Genomic DNA, 24,827 nt, shown 5'->3' with positions numbered 1-24,827 from the left:
TTCCCCGTCACGTCCCCATTTTGTTGTTTCTAGTCTGACATCATTTGTTTCAAAGAGCTTAATGACATCAAGGGTCAATTTGGCACATCATGATACTAGGTCATGGCATGAGGAAAATGACACAATTAACTATGTCTTCAATGATCTGAACTTTCTAATTATCAAATGACTTTACAGGAGCTGAACTGTAAGTTTTCAACTTTTTAGTATCTGCAAAAGATGATCTGGCTAGGATCACTAACAGGAAAAACAAGATTATAGGGGGGTTATTTAATTATGAGATTTAAATCTCAGCCAGCAGGTATTTACAAATAAATAACCAATCTATGAATCACAGTCATCTTTCTCTGCCTATTATGCATAGGCCCCACTTCATCTTATTGTTCTGCTAGTGCTGTCTGTGCTTGAACATAATAATATACTGCATTTCTTTATAAAATATTGGCCAAGATCGCTATTCTGTAATAGAGATGAGCTGGCCCTAGCCTAAGTCATCTGTCTTCTGTTTAACACAAGTGTTCTAGCTCACTCATTGCTTCATGTTTCATAAGTGCTCATTTGCAAAATTTTCATCTGTTCGTTCATAAGCAATGCATGCTGTGTCAATTTCATAGTCACATGAAAATTTGGGAGGCTTTGTAGGAAGGAAATTTTAAGACATTCAAATGCATAACTATATTCAGACCTTTAAAAAAACAAATCCTAATTCTTAGAACAAGAAATAATTTTATTTTCCAAGTAGAAATCTGAGTCTTATATGCCATTTAAAGAAAAAAATTCATGAAGCCAGGTTGCTGACTTCAATAGAGGGCAATTTTTCATCAGCCAGGTGTGTCAAACCCATTTTATTTCACAAATTGGACAGCCATTTCTGTGTGTTCTCTGTCAGTCATAAGAAAATGGTATTCTTTTGATTGGTCTCATTGGGTTTTATTTTTGGATATTCTTTTTATCAAGGGTGAGGAAAAATATCTAGACAGTATTTAATATTTTTGAAAGCACATGATATTTACAGAGGATAAGACCAGAATAAAACTTAAAGCATTTGATAGACACTACTTCATGAGCCTCAGAACTATCTTTGAGCAAAATGGAAAAGCAAAGGACAAATATTGAGGGCCTGCAATATGCCAGGAACTAGACTGGGTAATTTATATAGGTCATCCCCTTTAGTCCTCACAAATCCTATGAAATGGGTATTCTTATCTCCATTTGAAAGATAAAAAAGCTGACCTAGGTGAGCTAACTGACCAAAAGTAACACAAAGGGGAAATGAAAGGAAAGGATTCAAATCCAACTCTGTGGCATCAACACTCAGGCTCTGAGAGGCTTATAATGAAGATAAAATCTGGAAACCACCTAAATGGCAACACATGAATTGATGAAACAAATGGCAGTATATCCATACAAAACAGTCACGGCAAATGATAGTATAGAGCTATTTATACTGACCTGAAAAGATGTTAATATGTCACAGAAAAATAATATTATAAAAATAGAATATATGATCCTTTATATATATATATATATATATATACACACACACATATAATTGTATACATATATTTGCATTTAAAAACTCATCACTGGGTATCAGGATCTGAATTATGTTTCCTCTCGTTAGTCATTTACAGCTGATCTGCAATGAGCTTGTACCACCTGGGTGGTTAGATGGATGAGTAGACTGAGACATACACAGATACATAGAAGGATATAGGATAAATATATATTAATAGTTAGAATTTAAAGACCAAGTGTTTAATTCTTGGATTGGCTTTTCCTCCCTTCCATCTTTCACTCTTCCCAGTCCCCCACCTGTATTTCCTGGGATCATGTCTCAAAATAAACAACTTGCATGCTAAATAAATAAAGAATATTTAGTGTTTAAAAAATGAGATGGCCAGCACATCTGGTATCTGAAAAGTTCTATTTATATACTTTAAGAATATCTGGGCTTCCCTGGTGGCTCAGTAGTAAAGAATCTGCCTGCCAATGCAGGAGACGCCGGTTCAATCCCTGATTTGGCACAACGTAACTAAGCCTGGGTGCCATAACTACCGAGCCTGTGCTCTAGAGCCCAGGAGCTGCGACTACTGAGCCCACATGCCATAGCTCCTGAAGCCTGAGCGCCCTAGAGCTTGTGCTCTGCAACAAGAGAAGCCACTGCAGTGAGAAGCCTGCCCACCACAACTAGAGAAAAACGCCCACTCACAACAAGAGGAAAGCCCACACAGCAATGAAGACTCAGCACAGCCAAAAATAAAGTTCTTCCTTTAAAAAAATCGAATTATCTGCAACATATTTGCAGAGTTCAGAAAGATAGACATCTATAAATCTGTATGTTGGTATCATCTAACATTTACATATTTTAGCTATATGTATAAATATAAATATATAGACAGAGAATGAGATAATATCTCTACATTTATAGGGAGAATGAAAGAATAATATGATAAAGAAAATACAGCAAATCAGCATCAGGAAATCTGGGTAGAGAGTATATAGGAGTTCCTTATACTATTGTTTCAACTTTTAAGTCTGAATTACCTCAGAATTTAAAAGATCAAAGAATACATATTTTACATTTCAAGCACATACATCTGGCATAAGATGATACTAATTTAAAAAGAGACCCTACTCCACCATTTGCTCTCCTTCTTGGCACTTGAAGCAAGAGCCCTATGACTGATTTCTTAATTCATCCTTTACAGTGCATGTCAAACTAGAGATTTACTTGTCTGTGTCCTTCCCAGAGGATAGAAATACACGGGGAGCCTCCCATTTTGTTTCACAAGACCAACACAATCTTGATAACAGAATTTGACAAACCAAGCACACAAAAATCCATGGACCAACATCAATCATAAATACAGACACAAATATAAGAAACAATTCAATTCTAGCAATGGCTTAAAAGAAAATAATAAACCATTCATATGCAGGATTTATTTAAAGATTATAAGGTTAATTCAGCATGAGGAAATCTAGAGAAGTTAAATGAGATACTCCATGTGAGTCTCTTGATAAACAGTGAAGAGATTTTTCTTGAGCAACACTTTTTGCAAACTAGGAATAACAGAACACAATAAAAAATACTAAAAACAAAGAAAAAGTGCATTGGGAGTAAATGCTAGAGGCATTACAACTCAAGATAAGAATATTATACCCATTATCATTGCTATAATTCAACATTATTCTGAGGCTCTAGTCAATTATAGTAAACGGAAAGGAAGAGACAAAAATTGTAATTATTTCTTAATTTCATGATTACCTTTCAAAAAATCCCCAAAAAGCTATCAGTTAATAAAATAGCTATAATTAGATTCAATATAGATATAGCAAAGCTTTACAATAGGCATCAGGAGTTGGCAAACTTCCCCCATGAAGGTCAGAGAGTAAATATTTTAAGCTCTGCCTGTCATATGGGCTTTCCAGGTCATATGGTCTCTACAGCAACTACTCAGTTCTGACGGTATGGTGCAAAAAGCAGCCATTGATAATGCATAAATGGATCGATGTGGTGTCTTTCAATGAAACTTTATTTACAAAAACAGGCAGTGGCGTGGGTTTGGCCCACGGGCCACAGTTGGCTGACCACTGCTCTATACCACAAAAAGACAGGTGATTGAGAAAAGTTGCCATTTAAAGCAGCAAGAAAATATATGAAGACCTAGAAACAACTTTCTAAAGGACCATTCTGCTATATGCAACAAAAATGAAACCGTGAATACTCTTTCAACACAGTAATTTTACTTCTGGGAATTTATCCTAAGAATACATTTAGATAAGGCCATAAAGATGTGCAAACTTAGGTATTTATTATAGTGTTATTTATAATAAGGAAAGATGTCTACTGACATAATCCACATCTACGAGGAATACATCATTTGTTAAAGCAGCTGATGGAGCAGCATGCATAATATCAGCTATTTTTATTTTTTTAAATATATGGCCGTGCATATGACATTATGCATATGTATCCACACGTGGGGAAAAAACCTGGGAAGATATATACCCAACTGCTTTATTAGCAGGTATTTTTAGGAGTGGATTTAAGTGTGGATTTCTTTTTACTTTTTGCATGTTATTTTTGCTCCTTTTTATTTTCCTAACTAAGCTTAGAAATAACAGTTTTTCATTTTTAAAAGTAGGAAAAAAAAACGTGCTGCTCTGAACAATTTGCTCTTATTTTTATTAATTTTAGCCCACATACAGTATCTTCCTCAAACAAAACTCATCGATACTGACTTTAGTTTTTACAGTAAGACATTCCCAGAAATTCTTTAAATTATAACAGCTTCATGCCCTGAAGATAGAAATCTTTGGTCTATAACTAATATGAAATGATCATCTGTCTGGAAATACTTTTTCTTATCCTTCAGTGATACATCTGCTTATTGGATTGTGTGTGTGCACACATCTTTCTGTCTAGGAAGAAAATAAGCCAAAGAAGGGAAATAGGAAACAGGCAAGAATGGTGGGTAAAGGACCAACACAAGTTAATATCCTACAGGGAAATAAGTCTTAGTAAATTCACTCTTCAAGGTCCTATTTACAGTGCCATAGCACAGAAATAGCACCTGTTGGATTATAGGAAAACGCTAACATTCTTCCAAATTCCCACTTATAACTTATGAAGACTAAGTTTCAGCCTTCTAGCATAAAATATAAGTCCATATGGTTTATATCTAATTGTGAAATGTAAGCACATTTTTCCCTACAATTTATAATGTGTGATAGTTGCTTAGTTGTGTCTGACTCTTTGTGACCCCCTGGACTGTAGCCCACCAGGCTCCTCTGTCCATGGGATTCTCCAGGCAAGAATACTGGAGTGGATTGCCATTTCCTTCTCCAGGGGATCTTCCTGACCCAGGGATCAAACCCAGGTCTCCTGCATTGCAGGCAGATTCTTTACCATCTGAGCTATAGGGAAGTCTCTATAACTGACAATAGGTATTTAATTATTCTGCCAATGATTTTGGATGTTATATACATGAATTGATACATACTTAATTTTTATTAAAATTGATTTAAATTAATTCTTTAAATCTTGGGGAAAATGTTATGGAGGAAAAATAAAAATGATTATTCTCAAAAATTTTCAGGAATTCTTTTAGGTGTGCTACTGAATGCTAGCTGTATGGCATAATTGAGTCATAAGAAAGTGAAAAAAAAATACCATTTTTGCCTTCTCAAAACAATCACCTCACTTGGCCTTGAAAATCTCCCTACTTCCAGCCTGAAGTGCTTTTCTCCAACAGCTCAGCATAAAAATGAGATCAATTGTGAGCAGAAGATCCTCTAGCAAAAGACATTTCCAACTTTTGAAGAGTATATGTGTGTGCAGGCGTATGTGAGTATGTGTGTGTGAGCTTGTCCTTGTTTGAGAGGCCATGGGAGAAAGGACAGTCTCCCCAGAGCCAACTTAGCATTTAACAGGAACAATATGACAAATACAAGGTCATCCAGAGTTCTCAAAAGTTATGTCAAAAGACAATGAAGTGTTAAGTACATGTTGTAAACCATGAAAATCCAGGACACAATGAGCAAGTGATGAAGTTTGCTCTGAACATAACAGACAAATGAGTATACTGATATAACATGATTTTCATTAACTATTCCTTTGCTCCCAACCTCAATCAAATGCTATTTATCCTTCAGCAGCAGCAAAACTTAATACTATCAAATGTGTACATGAGCTATGCCAGGCTTGCACTGAGATCTGAGAGACTGGAATTCTATAACTTTCCTTCCAATCTTCCTTTTTAAAAAATCTTAGAAATGAATTTAGTATAGTTAAAAAGTGAGCAGTCATGCTTCAAATCCAAAACTATGTTTTTCTTGTCAAATACTGCTCTCTGTAAAGTGCATCACCAAAACCCAGCAGAAACTTACCCTTCAACTTGAGGTCGACATTACGTCTGAGCCAAGGATAAATCCCATAGCTTGGCATATCTTCAGGAATTGGATTACTCTGTATCCAGCCATCACAAGCAAACCGGAAGAAATTATCACAAGGGTCCACAGACAGATTTACTTTACTTAAGATGGAAGCAGCTATTTAAAAAGAAAATCATAGGATTAATGGCAAGCAATGAACATTGTGTACTGGTCTCTTCCAAATTAAACAACAATTTCATATCAACCAGTGCCCAAGCCTTGGTTTTCACATTTCCCCTCAAATGACTCCCTGAATCAACTTTATCATATTAAACTACTACATTCAGACTGAATGGATAAAAGTTTGGTGGTATTATTGTTATTGGTTTCTGCAGGACCACCCCTAACTTCTGTTTCAGCAATACAAATAGAGTGGACAGGTAAGTTGTCTGCCAGAATGCATGTGATATTTCCTTCCATTCCTTTCATTCTTCTGCAAGGTGACTTTGCCACTCTTTCCACCAGCATCTATTTCCCCTGCCTTAAATCTGTGCTGGCCTTATAACTTCCTTTGACCAGAAGAAAGTGGCAGGGCAACTTTTCATGAGTTTCAAAGCTAGGCCTTAAGAGGCCTTTCATCTTCCACGTTAAATCCCTTCAAATGGAGCCCTGAGACTGCCCTCTGAAGAGGAGGAGGTAAGGCCACATGAAGAAAAACCAAGCCACCACCAAAGGCCAGGCATGTGCCTGAGACTATCATGGACCTTTCAGGCCAGGCAAGCCTCCAGCTGAATGCAGCTATATGAATGAGCCTAAGGCAGTCTCCACAGAGGAACCCCACCAAACCCAAGTCATTGTAAGAAATATTAAATCACTCATTTCAGGCCTTTAAGGTTTAGGGTGATTTGTTCCACAACAAAGACTAACTGAAACAGAGGCCCACATGGCAATATCTAAATGTTGAAAATATCTATTTACAACATGTTAATACTTTCATAAAGACCTGGAGAGCCAGGTATGGATTCTTGAACCCCTTGACATTTAGGGAAGCTCTCAGAGAAACGAACCCCTGGAAGAGATCCAAAGAGGCCCTGAAAGGAAGCTTGGGGCCATCTTACAGGGGATTCTGGGTTGCAGAAGAAGAGGGTTGTTGTTTTGGCCCCACAGACTCCTTGTCCAGGGAAGAGGCATGGCCAGAGCAGGGCAAAGTGGAATTTTCCAAATGAGGAGCCCAGGGCAGATGCCTCTCTTGCCCAAGTCTAGGGGCAGAACTGGCAATCTGTATAAGTTAACAGAAAAACACAATAGACTGATCTGCCATTTTTTCCTTCCTTAAAGCCACACTCAATTACATATGGAAGATAATCAATAGGAAGTTTGTGCATACCTAAATATGTATCCATGAACTTAAAAAAAAAACCTTTCATTACAAAATGAGAAGGTCCCCAAATTCCTAATACTGAACTCCAACTCTCTTTCAAGTGCTGGCTACTACTCTAACCTAAAGATATGCACCAAATGATTTTTTTAAGGGCAGCCAATATTTTAATGACACTGGAAAGATGACATACTGGGTGATTTTTATACTTAATTAATGCCAGAATACATTTATGTTTGAAGTAATGGCAACCCAATGAGTTTTCAGGTAAACATGAATGACTAGCCAAAAAAGTATAATCTGCATAAATGTAGATATGCATACTACAGTTTGGTTATGTGTGGTTCCTCCAGGTTTAAAAGTAAGGCTACTTATTTCCTTAGCCTAGACATTCTATGAATATTTCAAAGAGCTTTATGTCTTTGATGAAGTGAATAATATACAAGCATCCTAGTCGCTACAGAACTTCAAATTCCCCACCACTTTCAATCCTTCCACACACTCCCCCAAAAAGCAAAAAAAGAAATGGTTTAGAATCTAAGTTTGACAAATTTTAAATTAACTTAATATTTTAATCTTTCTTCTTTTTTAATTAATTTACTTATTTTAGTTGGAGGCTAATTACTTCACAATATTGTAGTGGTTTTTACCATACATTGACATGAATCAGCCATGGGTGTACATGTGTTCCCCATCCTGAGTCCCCCTCCCACTTCCTTCCCCATCCCACCCCTCAGGGTCATCCCAGTGCACCAGCCCTGAGCACCCTGTCTCATGCATCGAACCTGGACTGGCGATCTATTTCACATATGGTAATATACGCATTTCAATGCTATTCTTACAAGTCATCCTACCCTTGCCTTCTCCCACAGAGTCCAAAAGTCTGTTCTTTACATCTGTGTCTCTTTTGCTGTCTCACATATAGGGTCATCATTACCATCTTTCTAAATTCCATATATATGTGTTAGTATACTGTATTGGTGTTTTTCTTTCTGACTTACTTCACTCTGTATAATAGGCTCCAGTTTCATCCACCTCATTAGAACTGATCCAAAAAATATGGAATGCTTCACAAATCTGTGTGTTATCCTTGCACAGGGGCCATGCTAATCTTCTCTGTATCATTTCAATTTTAGTATATGTGCTGCCAAAGCAAGCACAATATTTTTATCTTTCAAAATTAATTAGGTTGTCTCCAATTATAATTTTTGTTTCTGCTACTGTTTCATCACTAATATACAATATGCAAATATGTTAGGGCACAAAGTTTTCATTTTAGTTTATATTTATGGTTAATCAGGCTCTGCAGTCACAGAATGAATCTGCAGTGTGACACCTCAGGGACATGGATCATAGAAGTTTCAGTCCCACACAATATTTAGAGTCACACAGAGGAACCTGCACACACATTTGTATTCACATAAGCACACTGTTTTCTGGCTACCTTCCCAAATCCCCCAGCCCCCAACCCTCAAATGTATCCCATCTCCTCAGTATTCTTGCAGGTATCTAAACTGCAAGATCAGCTCTGACCTCAGTCCTGATAGAAAGTGGGGAATACATCACTCACACTGAATTTGGAACCGAGCCCACTAAGTGGAAAAACTCCAGCTACAGCCTCTCAATTCATCATTCACAGTTCACAGCTGGGCACAGGGCTGCACTTTCTGCAGAGGAGCTGTGACTTAAAATTGCAAGGGACCATAATTGTCAAGACACCAAAACTCCTTTCCCCCTACTCAGTTCATGGATAAAACTCAAAGAGTCTTGTTTTAATAAAAGAAATATGACGACAAAGAAACTCTGTGAAACGCCAGGCTATGTATTCCCTCAAGTCATCACATACAAGACAAATTGTTATTTGGTCTCCAGCTAGCGTTTGTGTAGTAGAAGTGGAGGCCCTATTCATTATACCAGCCTGACTTTTTAAAGTTTAACCAGGGCTAAAAGGGGTGTGATGGGTGGTAACAATAAAATCACTAATACTGAGCAGTTTCCCTCTGCGCCAGGAACCATGCTAAGCCCTTCTCAGGCAGTGTGGCCTCATCACACACTCCAGACCCAGACCACCTGGTTTTGAATGCCAACAACACCATGCAATAACTATGCAACCTTAGGTAGGTTACTTAGCCTCTCTGTATTTTAGTTTCCTCATCTGTAAAATGGGGTAATAAAAGCACCACATAGGATTTTCATAAGAATTAAATGAGTACGTGTAAAGCACTTAGAACAGTGTCAGGCACACTGCCAAATAAATACAGTTGCCAGATAAAGTACAGAATACCTACTGAAATTTGCATTTCATATAAATGACTACTTTCATAGTGCAAGTACTACCAAATATTTCATGGGACATACTTGTACCAAAAAAAAAATTCTCATTGTATATCTGCAATTCAAATTTAACTGGGCATCCTGAATGTATGCATGTAGCTAAATCTGGCAACCATACATACAAATTTGCTATTACAATTTCACAAACACTCATGCTAAACTCTTGAGACCAGATGTTTCAGAGCTCATAGAGTCTAGAAAAGCAATGCAATGCATAAACCACAGATGATATAATACTGCCAGCAATGTCTGAAGTAGTACTCCTGAAGCAAACACATTAATAATTCTACAGGGAATAGTGTGCATTCTCTTAAGAGGGATGAACAAAGCCTAAAACAGCCTCACATGAGTTAAGATACAGTTTTGCCATCACAAGAATTGATGCCAGGTCCAGTCTTGCCAACAGAGTTACAATGCTCTCTGAGTAAGGGGTAAAGGGTAAGACATCATGGACCGCAACTTCTAGTACTACCACCATCATTATTTTCTTCTATTCTCATAACCAGTATGATAAATTAAAAACTCTTCCCTGGTGGCTCAGTAGTGAAGAATCTGCCTGCCAATGCAGGAGAACTGGGTTCAATCCCTGATCGGTAACATCTCACATGCTGCAAAGCAATTAAGCCCTATGGACCACAACGATTAAGCCCGTGCTCTGTAACAAGAGAAGCCACCACAGTAAGTCCACTCACCACAACTAGAGAGTACCCTCTGCTCTCCACAACTAGAGAAAGTCCGTGGGAAGCAACAAAGGCCCAGTGCAGAAAAAAAAAAAATCTTTTCCCCATTTTACAGATTGTGAAACTGAGCCACAGGTGGGTTTATGTATTTAGCCCAGCTCACACAGCCTGTATGTGGCCAGATCAGCCTTCGAACTCAAGTCAGCCTCTCTGCTCTTATCCATCACCACCACTGTCATTAACAAGCCCTTTCCTTGTCTCCTCACTTCTTTGTATTCTTTCTCCATCTGTTATTCTGAAAGAGGGATTAGGATGTGACTAGAAAAGAGAAGAAAAGGAACAGTAAGGAAAGAAGGCACCTCAGACAAGATGGCACCTGCTCGCAAAATGCCCAGAATGCCCTTCTCCCAAACATCATCCTACAGGCAACACAAGCACGCGGCGCCAAGGCAGACACACACACGATGCATGCTGTGCCGAAGCAGGCACGCACGCACGCGATGCACGTGGCGCTGAGGCAGGCATGCACGAGATGCACACGGCACCGAGGCACGCACGCACGCAGAGCTAAGGCACGCATGCACGCAACGCACGTGGTGCCAAGGCAGGCACGCACGTGATGCACGCGGCACAAAGACACGCACGCATGCAGCACCGAGGCACGCACGCACATGACATATGCGGCGCTGAGGCACGCACGCACGTGGCGCTGAGACACACACGCACGTGATGCACGCTGCACCAAAGCAGGCACGCATGCACGTGATGCACACGGCACCGAGACACACACACGCACGTGATGCATGTGGCCCCAAGGCAGGCACGCACGTGACGCACGTGGCGCCGAGGCAGGCAGGCACGCACGCGGCACCGAGGCACGCGTGCACACAGTGCCAAGGCATGCACGCACGCACGCGACGCGCACGCAGCACTGAGGCACGCACGCAACACATGTGGTGCAAAGACACGCACGTGATGCACGCGGCGCCGAGGCAGGCATGCACGGGAAGCGCGTGGTGCCGAGGCAGGCACGCACGCGACGCATGCAGCGCCGAGGCAGGCACGTCACACACGTGGCGCCGAGGCAGGCACACACGCGACGAACGCGGCGCCGAGGCAAGCACGTCACGCACGCAGCGCCGAGGCAGGCACGCACGCGCACACAGCAAGGCTTGCACTAAAAACAGCTAGCAAGGGAAACGAGCTGGCAGGAAGCAACGGGATCAGTGTCATTCTTCAGGCTTTACTTTTTCATTATTGTGGTTCGTAGTAGAGATAAAATTCATGAAATAAGTCGTCCTCAATACAAAAACTCAAGTAAACTCAAATTAAAAGTTTGAGTTCAAAAATGTAAATTTCACACATCTGCGAGAACCGTTCCATAGCCAAAGCACAAAGGGACGTCGGGTCTAAAAGTTGTCCTCTGATAATCCTACCTGGTCCTTCACCCTACTCCAGGTCACCCTCGCTCCACTGGAGAAAACCCTGGGTCATCTGCTCTGCTGGGAACAAGAAAGGACCTAGGAATTTGCACTTCTTTTTCACCCTTTCTGGGACAAGATCAAAAAGCTCCAACAGTTGTCTAGTCACTAGACTTCAGTAGGTCTAATGTTATGAAAAAATAGAGCAAGACAGGACTAAGATCCAAGAAAGTTACCTGGCATGGCCTCTGGTGCACGGGCACAGATGGTCGGAAGCCAGACATGAACTTGAAGCCCAGCCCTGCCGCTAACTCAGGTTGTGACCCTTAGCAAGCTATTTAGCTTTTGGAAGCCTACATTTCCTCATCTGCAGTTGGGCCAGCTGACAGTACCAACTTCATGGGTTCTTATGAAGATTTTATGAGATGACACATGTAAGTCACTGAACATATTGCCTGGTTAAAAGTGTGTGTGTGTGTGTGTGTGTGTGTGTGTGTGTGTGTGTGTGTGTGTTTGTAATTTAAGAATGAGACCCCCCCCAAAAAAAAGCATAGACTGGTGGTTGTCAAGGAGTGTGGGATTAGCAGATGTAAACTATTTTACACATAGGATGGTTAACAGGGTCCTACTGTATAGCACAGGGAACTAAATTCAGTGATGGTGGTTTAGTTGCTAAATCGTGTCCGACTCTTTGACCCCATGGGCTGTAACCTGCCAGGCTCCTCTATCCCTGGGATTTCCTAGGTAAGGATGCTAGAGTTGCTTGCCATTTCCTCCTCTGGGGGATCTTACCAACCCAAGGATCCAACTCAGGTCTCCTGCATTGCAGGTGGTCTCCTGCATTACAGGAGGATTCTTTTCCAATTGAACCACCAGGGAAGCCTGTGATAAACTATGATGGAAAAGAATGTTTATATATAGTGTGTGTGTGTATATATATATATAATGTAGTATAAATATATACTATATATAGTGTGTGTATATGTAGTATAACTGAGATTGCTGTACAACAGTAATTAACACATTGCAATTCAACTATACTTCAACTTTAAAAGTTTTTAAAAAGAACTCAAATAACACAACTATCTAACCTAGTATCTTTGTATAAAGCCTCAGAGTTCAAAAACCCTTTTACCTATGTCTTTTCCATTTTAATCAATGCCACCGCCAAAAATCTAAGTATTTCCTTGATTCTCTGTATTTTTTTTTACAGCACACATTCAGCTAAGGTGATAGGAATGTGGAGGGCCTCTGTCTTCAGGTTTTAAGAAAGACCATTCAGCCTTCCACACCCCTTTATGATTTCCTTATAATGGCTTGGAATACTGCATAGCTGTTTTATTGCAAGGGAAAAAAAAAGAACAGGAAACCTATGTTCCACAACTTCACACCAAGACTTGAAAGTAAAGTTAAAATTTCATCAGAATTGCATTTCATACTTCGTAAACCTCAAACAAGCAAAATACTAAAAATACCACCTGTTTTCTCTTCCACTCCCCAAGGTACCATAATTATAACTTGACACAGGGTGGAAAACTGACTTACCAGCTTCGATGCATTCTGGCTTCAGGCAGTACTCTGGTTTAGCGTGGAGACTTAAGAAACCTTGACTCACTGAAAAAACAGACCAAAATAAATGACTGGCTTGCAGCAGACCACCAACAGGTAACCCACTGTCAGGCACACTTGTGAGACGTTTGATATCTATTCGTCCTTCCCTGTATTGACACCACATTCAAAAATCCACTTGGCTCAGTGTCACAGAACCAGAATCTGGTCACTAGCTAAGCAACCTTGGTGAGACTCTTGGTTGCTCCCAAACTTGGTTTGCTTGAACGTGAAGACAAGTAGGCACAACTAGACCAGCGCTTCTTAGAGTGGGGGCCCAGGGGCAAAGGCAGCACAGCAACATCACCTGGGAGCTAATGAGAAATGCAGATGACCAAGCCCTACCCTGACCTTCAGACTCACAAACTCTGGGGTGGGGGCCCAACCATCCTCGTTTTATTTATTTAATTTTATTTATTTGTTTATGGCTTGACCGGGTCTTCACTGCTTTGCATGGGCTTTCTCTAGAGAGTTGTGGTGAGTGGGGGCTATTCTAGTTGTGGTGCATGGTCTTCTCATTGCGGTGGCTTCTCTTGTTGCAGAGCTCGTGGGCTTCAATGGTTGTGGCACAGGGACTTAGTTGCCTCACAGCATATGGGATCTTTCTGGACCAGGGATCAAACCCGTGTCCCCTGCATTGGCAGGCAGACTCTTAACCTCTGGTCCACCAGGGAAGTCCCATTTGCATTTTAACAAGCCCTCCATGTTATTCTGATGCACACTCAAGTTTGAGAACCATTTGGTTAAATAATCCCTAAAGTCTCTTATCTCCGATTATCTGTGGTTTAAGTCTAATCATTTCACTTTCTGTTTACAACTGCATTCTCATTTTAGTGATGAGAAAATTGAAAGTTATAGACTGTGTCATTTGGACTAAATCCAGAGTGGAAGGAGAAAGCTAGCATATGTGGCATTTAAAGTTCTGCATCTTATCTAAACCATTCATACAGATACAGCCCATAAAAGGAGGAAAAGTAACAGTGATTTTTTTCTGTCAAGAGAATCATTATCTGCCTGTCCTGTACCCACACCCACCTCCCACCAGGCCCAGCCCAGCTACCACACAGACACAGCTTGGGGGACCAAATTGCCAACTACTTCCACCAAAACAAAACCAAACAGAAACCCTACAAGACCTAAGTAGCTTTTCACCAATGGCTTCATTTCCCCACCTGGCTGGCAACTTTCTGCAAATGTCTGGGTGCCCTGTTTGTAAACTTCAGGTAGCACCTAGACGTTAGCAGATATGAGTTTAGACTTTGAAAGTATTTGTGGTAGCCAAGGAAATTGTGGGGAATTCATTATTGCTGTACTCTGTGAGCAGAAATAAGGAATCATTTGGAGATGTGGCCATGGGGAGATTGAAGGTAGAGGGTGAAGGGAGGCCAAGGCCTTTCATGGCATCCTCAGCAGAGAAATAGTATCCTTATGTTTCTGCACATCACCTGCCAGTGTGGCAATTTGTATTATTTATTAACCCACATTCTAAGAGGAGCCTGCTTTTTCTTTGTTCTTTTCTCTGCTGCCATCCTCCAGTCTTTTTACCTGTGTTACATTAAACATTCAAGAAAACTGCCTATGAAACAAACATCTCAGGCCTATTTTTAAGAAAAGAAGTATCTTAAAGTTATATTTTGATTTCTTTAGAAAGCAAAAAAAGCAAAAATATATATGTGGAGCATAACAATTAGCATGAAATATTTCAATATGCCTTGGTGATTGAACCATAAATTTTCCCTTCAGTCTATTACTATATGTTTACCAAATGTTCTTTAATGAGCATGTCTTTTTTTAATGTGGAAAAAGAAAGCTTATTGCAAATAATAATATTTTATCATTCTGGACAATACCTTCTTGATACTAACCTTATTTTATTTTAGAAAAAAGATAATAAAATAGTTAAAAATTTATTCCTTTCAAGATACAAACTTCCAGTTATAAGATAAATAGGTCATGTGGATGTAACATACAGCCTGGTGACCATAGTTAGTAACACTGTATTATATATCTGGAAGTTGATAAGAGAGTACATCTTAAAAGTTCTCACCACAAGAAAAAATATCATTTGACAAAAATACCATTTCTTTTTTAATTTGAGAGCAAGCAACTATTTAAAAGCAAATGTCTCTGATGGAGACATCCATGTCCATCCAAATGGACATGGCCACCTGAAGCAATACTTCTCAAACTTCAATTTGCAAATGAATCACCTGGGGATCTTGTGAAAAATGCAGATTCTGAATCAGTAGGTCTTGGGTGGGGCTCAGGCTCCCAAGTGATGCAGATGCTGCTGGTCCACAGACCACACTTAGGAGTAGCGAAGGCTGAGGGAGAATTATTCTCTAACATCATTACACCTTCTCTTAAAGATTCTAAGTGAGAGAGAGCCAAGTTATCAGACACATCGGAAAGTTATTTTTTTCTATTTATGTAGGCCTCCTTACCCATAATAGCATCAGCTGGCTTGATGAATTTTACTGAGCTTGAAAAACTTTAGAGCTGATCCCAAAGGATCATCTTCTCTTGAAGAACAAAGATTTGGAATCTCCTAATTCTAATGGTTAGGACTCCACATGGTAGAGGGCCTGAGTTCAATCCCTGGTTGGGGAACTAATATCCCACAACCTGAATGGTGTGGCAAAAAAAAAATGCTGCCATCAAGAATATTCTAATAATATGCTACAGCCTCAGAACTCCCATAAGAGTGGGAGGAATTTCAAAGAGGCTTCAAGCAGCAGTAACATCATTAAAAAAGAGCACATATCTTTACATAAACAATAATCACTTGGATTTTTAAGTTTGAGAGTGTTTGCAAAACACTGAGAGCCTAACTTTGTAGTCACTTCTGACATAGTGCATAGTCCTTGACATTATCATTTTTCCCCCAGTTGTGAATTTCAGGATAGGACACTTGCCTAAACCCAAAGTGCCAAGAAATCTCACAACAGTTTTCAAAAGCCTCAAGTTCAGTTGCAGGAATAGGAGATTAGCAATAAACCCATCTAATTTCCTAAATCTTCAGCCACAGAAAACATGGAAAGATGGTTTGCTCGTTTTAGCAGTTTTCAACCACACAACCCTAACTTTTTAATGTTTAATTACTGGCTTTCCCTTGCCAAGATAAACATGGCCGCCTGCATCCTGCATATGCCAAGGTCTGTTTCCAGGCTTGCTACATTTCAAACAGCACCTAGACTCTCCTCAGGAAAGGGCTTGGACCTACATAATTTTCAAGCTAATGAAACAGTATAGGCCGCAGGAGAAAAATACAAAGAACAGTCAAAGATTCAGAATGCCTAAAATCTTAGAACATCGCTCTCCCCTTTCTAAGATATTTCATTCTTTCTCATAAGAATATGTTTTTATCATCATATATACTCTCTGGGAACATCATTCTCACCAACAGTCATTAAAATCAATGAATCACAATACCTTTCAAATCTTGGGAGGAAGACCTCTGTTTTCCTTCATATTAACTTTTAAATCTAATAGAAAGAGTTAAAATTTTATTCCACCAGAGTTACTAGATTGGAATGGAATTGAAAAATGCCACTAAAAGTGCATTTTTAAGGGCTGATTTGTATTTTGTGAGTTAAATTTCATGAGTCATTCAGGCAAACATTGACAAAAATCAAATGGAAAGAAATTCCAGCATGGTTTGATCACAATGTAAAGTCTTTCCTCACAAAATAAATGAAAGTATCTGACTATGAATTCATCAACACTCATTTTGCTAAATGTAATGCATAATAAAATGTTTGCCTGAGGCAACCAAGTCCTCCAGCCACTCGAAACCACTTTATACCCACTTCACATTTTGGATTATGTGTTTGGTAGTTGGGCATTCATATTTATTTACCTTCCTAAAGAAAAAGCTTCCTTTCATTTGCATATTTAATAGAAACTAAGGATGCACCACCTACTAACACCAGCAAACAGCCTTCCACCTGCATCCTGACAAGGTTTGCCAGAATTAAGCACAAGGAAACCACTGAACACTCACCCAGTTCGCTGGCCTCCAGCGCCCCACTTACCTAGAAAGAGGACTATGCCCAGCACCAGGGTGCCACCAATGAACACGACCAGGGCGATTCTAGTGCCTCTGTTGGCTGTCTTTCCGATCTCCATGCTGCTCCCTGTTTCTGCCTCCATCGGAAGAGACAGAGAGGCCAGTCAAGAAGAAAGTCGCTTTTTGTGGTTTGGTAGCTGGTCTCAAGAGTCTGTTAGGCGTTGACATCCAAGGTTCTCATGCTCTTCTACTAATGGACAGGTTAAAAAAAAAAAAATCCCGTCAGGAAATGTCCTCTCGCCACCCTTTCTCAAATAATTCTTCACAAATGAAATGAAACCCAAAATATTGGTTGCCTTGCCTTTCCCCCTGACCAGACAAAACAAACAGTGGTTGCTTTATCTTGGTGCTCTCCCCCAGCAAAGTCCCTCTCAACCGACCGTTTGGCAGGCTCTTCTCTCAGGCGTTCCGAGTGTACATGTTTTACTATGTTGCTGAACAGATGTTTTAGCTATTTAAATGTATAGTCACTTGGGGAGGAAAACACAATTGTCTTTATCAAAACTGGATTCTTGTCAAACTCCCCCAAACCATGATAAGTTAGGTGGCAAGGATTCTTCAGACCCACTTCAAGATCTCAAAGAATCATATAATTCTTTTGCCATAAGCATTCTGCTCGCCTGAATTGTCTTCATCAAAGATATTCTTGCAGCGTGCAAGTCCCCTTTTAAAGCCTTCTAAGAGTTCCGGGGATATCCTGGAGCACTTTATTTTCGGAACTTTGTGTATGACAGCATGTGCCAAAAATCAGAGTCATAGCCCAGTGCGGTGCAAAGTAGCAATTAAGACAACCTACAGAGGCTGATGGTTTGGACTGGAACTTGTTTTTAAGGAAGAAGGAGAAGCACTTCCTTTCTGTGGTGCTAAGAATTGTAAAAAGGCGAATAAGTGTTCAAATTAAGCTTATTAGCAAGCACACAAGATATGGCAAGAGGGTTTTTCCTTGTGTGTTTTGATGAAAAGTACACCCATGCCTTTTGCCCTCCAGCCCCACCACTGGTTAGTACGTTCTTGTGTTTTCATCAAGCCCCCGTCTCAGCAAGTTCCCCAGGATGAACTCAGAGGTTATTGACTTCCTTGGAAAGACTGATTAATAACTGGTTCCTTGATTTCTTGGATTATACTAACAATTTTAGTGATAAAAATCTGCTTTCTTCACGGGGCAGGACAACTGATATTTCAATGTTATTATAACACCTGATTAAGTTTTGCTGGAGGTCATACAACAGTTGGGAGTGGCGCTTAATTCAGTTACATCTGGAAACCAGGAAAATGCTTTTCTTATACAAAACTTCTGCCCACTGCCTTAGGGGTTCATACAAAGGCTCTGCAGACAGTCCTGTAACACCTGTTACTTACTTTCTGCTCATTGCATTGCTCCCCCCCACCCAAGCCAGAAAAACACAAGCTTTTATCCAAATTATGACATCATGGTATGTTGTAGACACTATGTGCTCATCAACTGCTGATTTATTTTGGTGTTATTGTTCCAATAACACATCCTAGCAGGCCTTTGACTTCTAGGATGGGATCCTCCCAAGAGTTTTGGGACTTGACTCCATAATGCTTCTTAGACTGCAAGCTTCATGAATGAGGTCAGGGATCATATCTGTCAAATTCAGTGCTGCAGCCCTATCAGCCACAGTCTGTGGCCTGCAACAGTGAAGGGAGAAATACAAGCAATGAAAATTATACCAGTCAGCTCCAGCCACTTACTCTTAAAAAACAGCTTCAGGAACCCCAGACACTAGTGTCTTTCAGCCTCCTGATTCCTTCTAGATGCTCAGATGGTAATAATACTTCACATGGGTATAGCAGTTTCATATCACATTTTAACCCCATGGTAAACCTATATATGGGGCTTCCCTGGTGACTCAGCAATAAAGAATCTACCTGCCAGTGCAGGAGACCTGGGTTCGATCCCTGGGTTGGGAACATCCCCTAGAGAAGGAAATGGCAACCCATTCTAGTATTCTTGCCTGCAGAATCACATGGACGGAGGAGCCTGGTGGGCTATAGTCCACAGGGCTGCAAAAGAGTTGGACATGACTGAGTGACGAAACATTAACAACAAACCTTTATACTTGCTAGCAAAGGTATTTTTCTCTCTGTTTTGCCCCCAAGAATGCTTAGGTCCAAGGACTGGCCTCTGGTGACATAGGAAAAGCTGGAAGTGGAAAGATAGCAAGGGGATCACTACCATCTCCTATGCACAGGGAAGAGGACAGACTCAGAAGCATGACACCAGGACCACGCCTTCCCTTTCTCCTTCCTTCCAATCTCCTCACGCCTTTCCAGGTCCAGGCTGGTGATTGTGAGTTGACAACTGGAAACCTTGGACTGGCAGTTTCCCCAAAGATGAGGGTGATTGGGACTTAGTCTGAAGCACACCTGTCCATCACATAACCACATGGATTCATTCCTGAACACTTGACTGCTCAGTGAAAAGCCTTTAAACCCAAAATTAGCTCCATTACTTGTAACAGGAAAATTATGGCACATTCCATCTCAAATGAAGATATGCAAATACAGATAGAAAAATTTATTAATTGAACAATGAAATAGGTCTGTTCAAAATGTCGAAAATAAATAGTTCATACAATGTAATGAAGGTTTATTTTACCCACTAAAGGACTAAAGGAAGACATGAGAGTAGGTAGGGATTGGTAGAAGAAAGGGTACAGGTTAATCATTCATCATCAGGTGTATTCCTCATTCTGTGCCATTGTCTGCACTAATTTTTCAACCTTTTCAGAGATGATTATTTTGCACTCAAATTGCACTTAAAAATAAAGTTGTAGTACAGAAAAAAACCTTTAGAGCAAAATAAATTCAAAGCACTGTGTACTCACAAGACACAAAAGCAGGGATCTGCAAACTAGAGCACAAGGCCCACTGCCTGCTTTTGTAAATAAAGTTTTATTGGAACAAGGTCATGCCCATTTGTCAATGTATCATCTACGATTGCTTTCATGCAGTGAAGTCAAAGTTGAGTACTTTTGTGACACAGATGGTATGTGAGGCTTAGAATACTCTGACCCTCTAAAGTTTACCAATCCCTGCACTAACTGCTGCCTCTTCACCTCACCTACATGGCACACATAAACAAAGCAAAATTGTCACTGACCACACTTGACCCGCTCCTGAAAATCGTTCTACTTGATATTCTGTAAATACAAGCTGTTGTGTCAAGGAAATTGGCCAGTGTGTCTGTGCCTGAAATTGTAATATTGAAGTTGCAGCATATTGTTTAGTGTGTTTTGAGGTGAAAAGTCAGTATTATGCTATTAAAAAGAAGTGGGCTTTGTCAAAAAAATTTATAATTTCTCAATAGCTGTAAAAATTAGTAAAGTAAAAAGTCAGTGTGCAAGTGAGTCTATTAATAGTTGGGTCTGTACCAACCCAGTTGTTTCAGTTAAGAAGCTCCAAGTGACTTCCCTGGTGGTCCAGTGGCTAAGACTACACTCCCAATGCAGGGGCCCATGTTCAAACGCTGGTCAGGGAACTAGATCCAGCATGACACAACTAAGATCTGGTGTAGCCAAATAAATATTTTTAAAAAGAAGAAGAAGCTCCAAGACTATCAGGAACCTTAACCGGAATCAATTAATGAATCAACAGAAGTTTCTTGAGCTTTTCTCAGGTGCCTGGCCCTCTGCAAGGCCTGTGAGGGAAGACAAAGAAGCTACGCCAGAGATTCCAGAATGGGAAACTGAGCTTGGGCAGGAAAATACGCAAAATGCATGGCAACTTAATTACAGAATACTACAGGCCAGCAAGTATCTAGAGAAATAGAACTCTCTGAGCAGTAGATTTGTTGGGAAGACTTCCAGAAGGAGGACCTGCAAGACTGGACAGCTTAGGCAAAAAAGGAAGGCTTTCAAATAGGCCAAACCCCACCCCAAGAGGGGACTTGCCTGGGCATTCACATCTCTGCCTGCAGAACTCACAGGTGAGACTATCCAGAGAAATGAATCTGGCAATCTCAGCCCAATCCCAGTGGCCTGAAGACAACTGGAGGCAAGTCTTTATGCTAGACATGAGTGCATCTGGTCATCACTTGGATGTTCAGGGTCTTCTGTTTCTGGCAGTAAAATCCCATGTGGGCCACAATTTCAGTGAGAGGGAAGGAAATGGTTCAAATCCTGAAAAATGTACTCATCCATTCCCTGGAAGCAGGAGGGAGTGAGTGAAGGGAAAAGAGGGAGAGAGAAACTAAACACAGAACTCGAGGCTGGGAGCTGTGGCGGGGCTCTGTTATTTGTTGGCAGGTCCATCAGACTATGGAGGGTTCAAGATCCAGGCCTTCCACTAATGAGACTCTACTTATATTATATCTGATCTTTTACAACATCTTTCTTAGCTAGGTGTTCTGTCTCCTTTTACAGATGAGGAAACTGAAGTTTGGAGCTAGTAAGTAATTTGCCAAGGTCACATAGCAGATATTTATCTTAGGCCTGAGGTGTTTCAAATTCTAGCCTCTTTACTCTGTGCCATGGTACTTGATAAATTTGTTCATCTACCTCAGGTAATTAGCACAGTTAGGTGTAGCGTGTCAAAATGACTCTTGAGCTGAGGAAAAGCCATAAACTATGCTTCCTCTAATTCTCTTGTTTAAAAGACATGAGGTTTTATTTCCTTAATAGGAACAGCAGCCATAATTTAACATGGGGAAAAAAGCTTTTGAGTTGGGGAACAAAAATAACAATACATAAAATATCTCCTGATTTCCTGCTGCTAGCAACTGAACATTAGGAAAGGTATATAAATTTGAAAGGTATCTAGCCATGAATTGTACTTTTTTACTTCTGAGCCTAAAGGGAGCTTTTATTCCCTTCCCTGGTGGCTTAGAGGGTAAAGCGTCCACCTGCAATGCAGGAGACCTGGGTTCAATCCCTGAGTTGGGAAGATTCCCCTGGAGAAGGAAATGGCAACCCACTCCAGTACTCTTGCCTGGAAAATCCCATGGATGGAGGAACCTGGGAGGCTGCAGTCCATGGGATCCCAAAGAGTGGGACACGACTGAGCGACTTCACTTTCACTTTCTCACCTCCTGGGCCACACATCTTCTATTTCTTCAGGATGCCCCCACTTTATGCATATTATCATTGGTCCTTCCAGCAGTTCCAGGATATAGGAATCTTTTCCCAGGTTTTACAGAAAAGGACACTGAAGCTGGCAGAGGATAAGTAATATTCCCAAGGTCACCTTGGTGGGTAAACGACAGGGCCCAGTTGGAACTCATATCTATGTGGCTCCTGTTTTGAGAGGTACCCAGGATTCATTCTAAATAGGCATGACAAAATGACAGACACGGAGACAGGCTTCAAAAGAAGAAGAGTATTACAGTTTTCGAGAGGAAGGTGTCAGCTACAAATTGGCACTTAACAAGAGCTTTGCCAACAACTGAACAACAAAGACATTCATCTACCTCTAAAGATTGAACCCTGCTATAGCTGCTATAGCTGTTGACCTTCAACAACCCCTGAAGGAGTTCAGGGTGGAGTGAGGCACTCTGCTCCAGGGAATCTGGTGGGACAGGTCTTTAGATAGTTGGATGTTTTTAGGAACAAATTTTATGATCTCAATCCTTGCATCTAGAGAAGCACTAAATCCCTTCATGGTGACATCACATCCTCACGACTAACAAGAAAGCTTTTGTAAAATAAGTATTTAATGGTACTGAACTCCCCCATCACCAAAATCTTATATATTGACCTTCTCCCATTGCTGCTTTGGAGCAGTCTCTCAGAGCTATCTGAGATGCTGCCTCCCGGGCTGCGGTCCTCATGTTGCCCCAAATAAAACAACTCACAACTCTCAAGTTGTGCATCTTTTTTAGTTGACAAAGGGTCATGGGGAAGCACCAGGATTGATCAAACAGCAGGAGGGGAGAGAGGAAAGTATGAGCAAAAAGGAAGAAATGGGCGAGCCTGGGTAAGCAACTGAACAGGTTTAGAATGTGAATAATTTCAGCAGGCTCTGGTCTACCAGAGTGGTCTCTAGTTGCCCAGTACCTAGCCCTGGGGTGATCAGGGCAGGGGGATACGGTCCTGGACACTGCACAAGCCTTATCAAGAGAGGCGGGTGGGGGCATGGACTTGGGATTGGTTGCTTTGCATTTCAGAGGCAAGGTATAAAGTCACTCACTAATAGCTAAACCTTCGAGGGGCCACCCCACTGCGTCCAAAAGGTCTGAAGATGTCAAAAATAAAAAATATAGAAAAGAACATGATTAATACCTACAAAACCCATGAGAGTTTTTTTTCCCAGAGCACTCCACTGCATAAAACTTCTATTAAAACGTAGTGACTATTCGTCCAATTAGTACTTACCTACTACATCCTCAAATTGATCAGGCCCACCCTGACCCCCTCAGTTAGACTATTAACATCTTTAAATATAGCCAACTATTCAAGGATAACTTACTCAGATTTGTCTCTGAAGGCAAGAGACATATAGAGAAGCAAGGCACCAGAATCTTCTAGAGGGCTAGGCTCTACCCCTAGGGTATCTCATCCAGTAGGTTGGAAATCTGCATTTCTAACAAGCTCCTGCGTGTATGCATGCTAAGTTGCCTCAGTCGTGTCTGACTCTTTGTGACCTTATGGACTATTGCCCACCAGGCTCCTCTGTCCATGTGATTCACAAGTCAAGAATACTGGAGTGGGTTGCTGTACCCTCCTCCAGGGAACAAGCTCCTAAGTTATGCTACTACTGCTGGTCTGAGGACCACATTTTGAGAACCAATGGCTTAGAGTAACCACTGAATCTCTTTACAGTGTAGTAAGGTAAACTCAAGAACTAGCAAAACTAAACATTAAACTTATGTACTGAAACCAAGGATGACATTCAGAATATCTAACAACCAGTATGGCATGGCGCCGACTAGGGTCTGGGGCCAGTCTCACTGGCCCCCATTGTGGCAAGCTGTTACCATTTCATTAAATGAACAATTGTGAAGTGGAGCACGGGGTACCGGATGGTGATCCTTTTTCAACAAAAGACCACAAGAGGAAGTACGGGGCACACCACACTGGACGGTGAAGGCAGGGTGCAGACAAAAAGAGGCGGGACCTGGGGCACAGGCCTCTCGTAGGGCTCTTGGGTGGAGTGCTTTGCAGTTCTCAAGTAAGGCCAGACGGATCAATTCAAAGCGAAAAGAGGACTGCGGTCAGCTCCACAGGGGTCTTACCTAAGAGTCACCCAGGGGGGCTGACTCTGGGAGGTGGGGAAACAGTCACAAGGGCTGCTGTGGGCTGTTCTCTAGGACAGCAATCCCCGAACTTTCTGGCATCAAGGATGGATTTTGTGGAAGACAGTTTTTCCACAGACTGGGGGTGAGGGGATGGTTTGGGGAGGATTCAAGTGCATTACATTGACTGTGCACTTTAGCTCTAATCTAATGCCACCGCTGATCTGACAGGAGGTACCGGACCATGGCCTGGAGGTGGGGG

The 24,827-nt window shown here is 41.0% G+C and overlaps 1 protein-coding gene and 1 non-coding gene across 3 annotated transcripts in view; both read right to left on the bottom strand.

The window, feature by feature from the left end:
• The window catches only part of PHEX (phosphate regulating endopeptidase homolog X-linked), a 196,015-nt gene extending 178,011 nt beyond the window's left edge, over positions 1-18,004 (bottom strand). The window contains exons 1-4 of one of the 2 annotated variants that reach the window (XM_043459539.1): positions 17,751-18,004; positions 17,336-17,560; positions 13,239-13,307; positions 5,896-6,057 (exon numbers count right to left, since the gene is read on the bottom strand). In XM_043459539.1, the coding sequence (XP_043315474.1) occupies positions 5,896-6,057; positions 13,239-13,307; positions 17,336-17,453 (349 nt within the window). In that variant the 5' untranslated portion in view covers positions 17,454-17,560; positions 17,751-18,004. The remainder of the gene's footprint in view (positions 1-5,895; positions 6,058-13,238; positions 13,308-17,335; positions 17,561-17,750) is intronic. The other variant, XM_043459540.1, reaches the window with a different exon arrangement.
• LOC122436088 lies at positions 8,312-8,418 on the bottom strand. The gene has a single exon (XR_006267859.1). It is a non-coding gene; the product is annotated as a U6 spliceosomal RNA (small nuclear RNA).
• Positions 18,005-24,827: the final 6,823 nt, after the last annotated feature.

The sequence above is a fragment of the Cervus canadensis genome, chromosome X (genome assembly GCF_019320065.1).
Source record: "Cervus canadensis isolate Bull #8, Minnesota chromosome X, ASM1932006v1, whole genome shotgun sequence".
Taxonomy (NCBI): Eukaryota; Metazoa; Chordata; class Mammalia; order Artiodactyla; family Cervidae; genus Cervus; species Cervus canadensis.
This window is presented reverse-complemented; position numbering and strand designations above follow the sequence as displayed.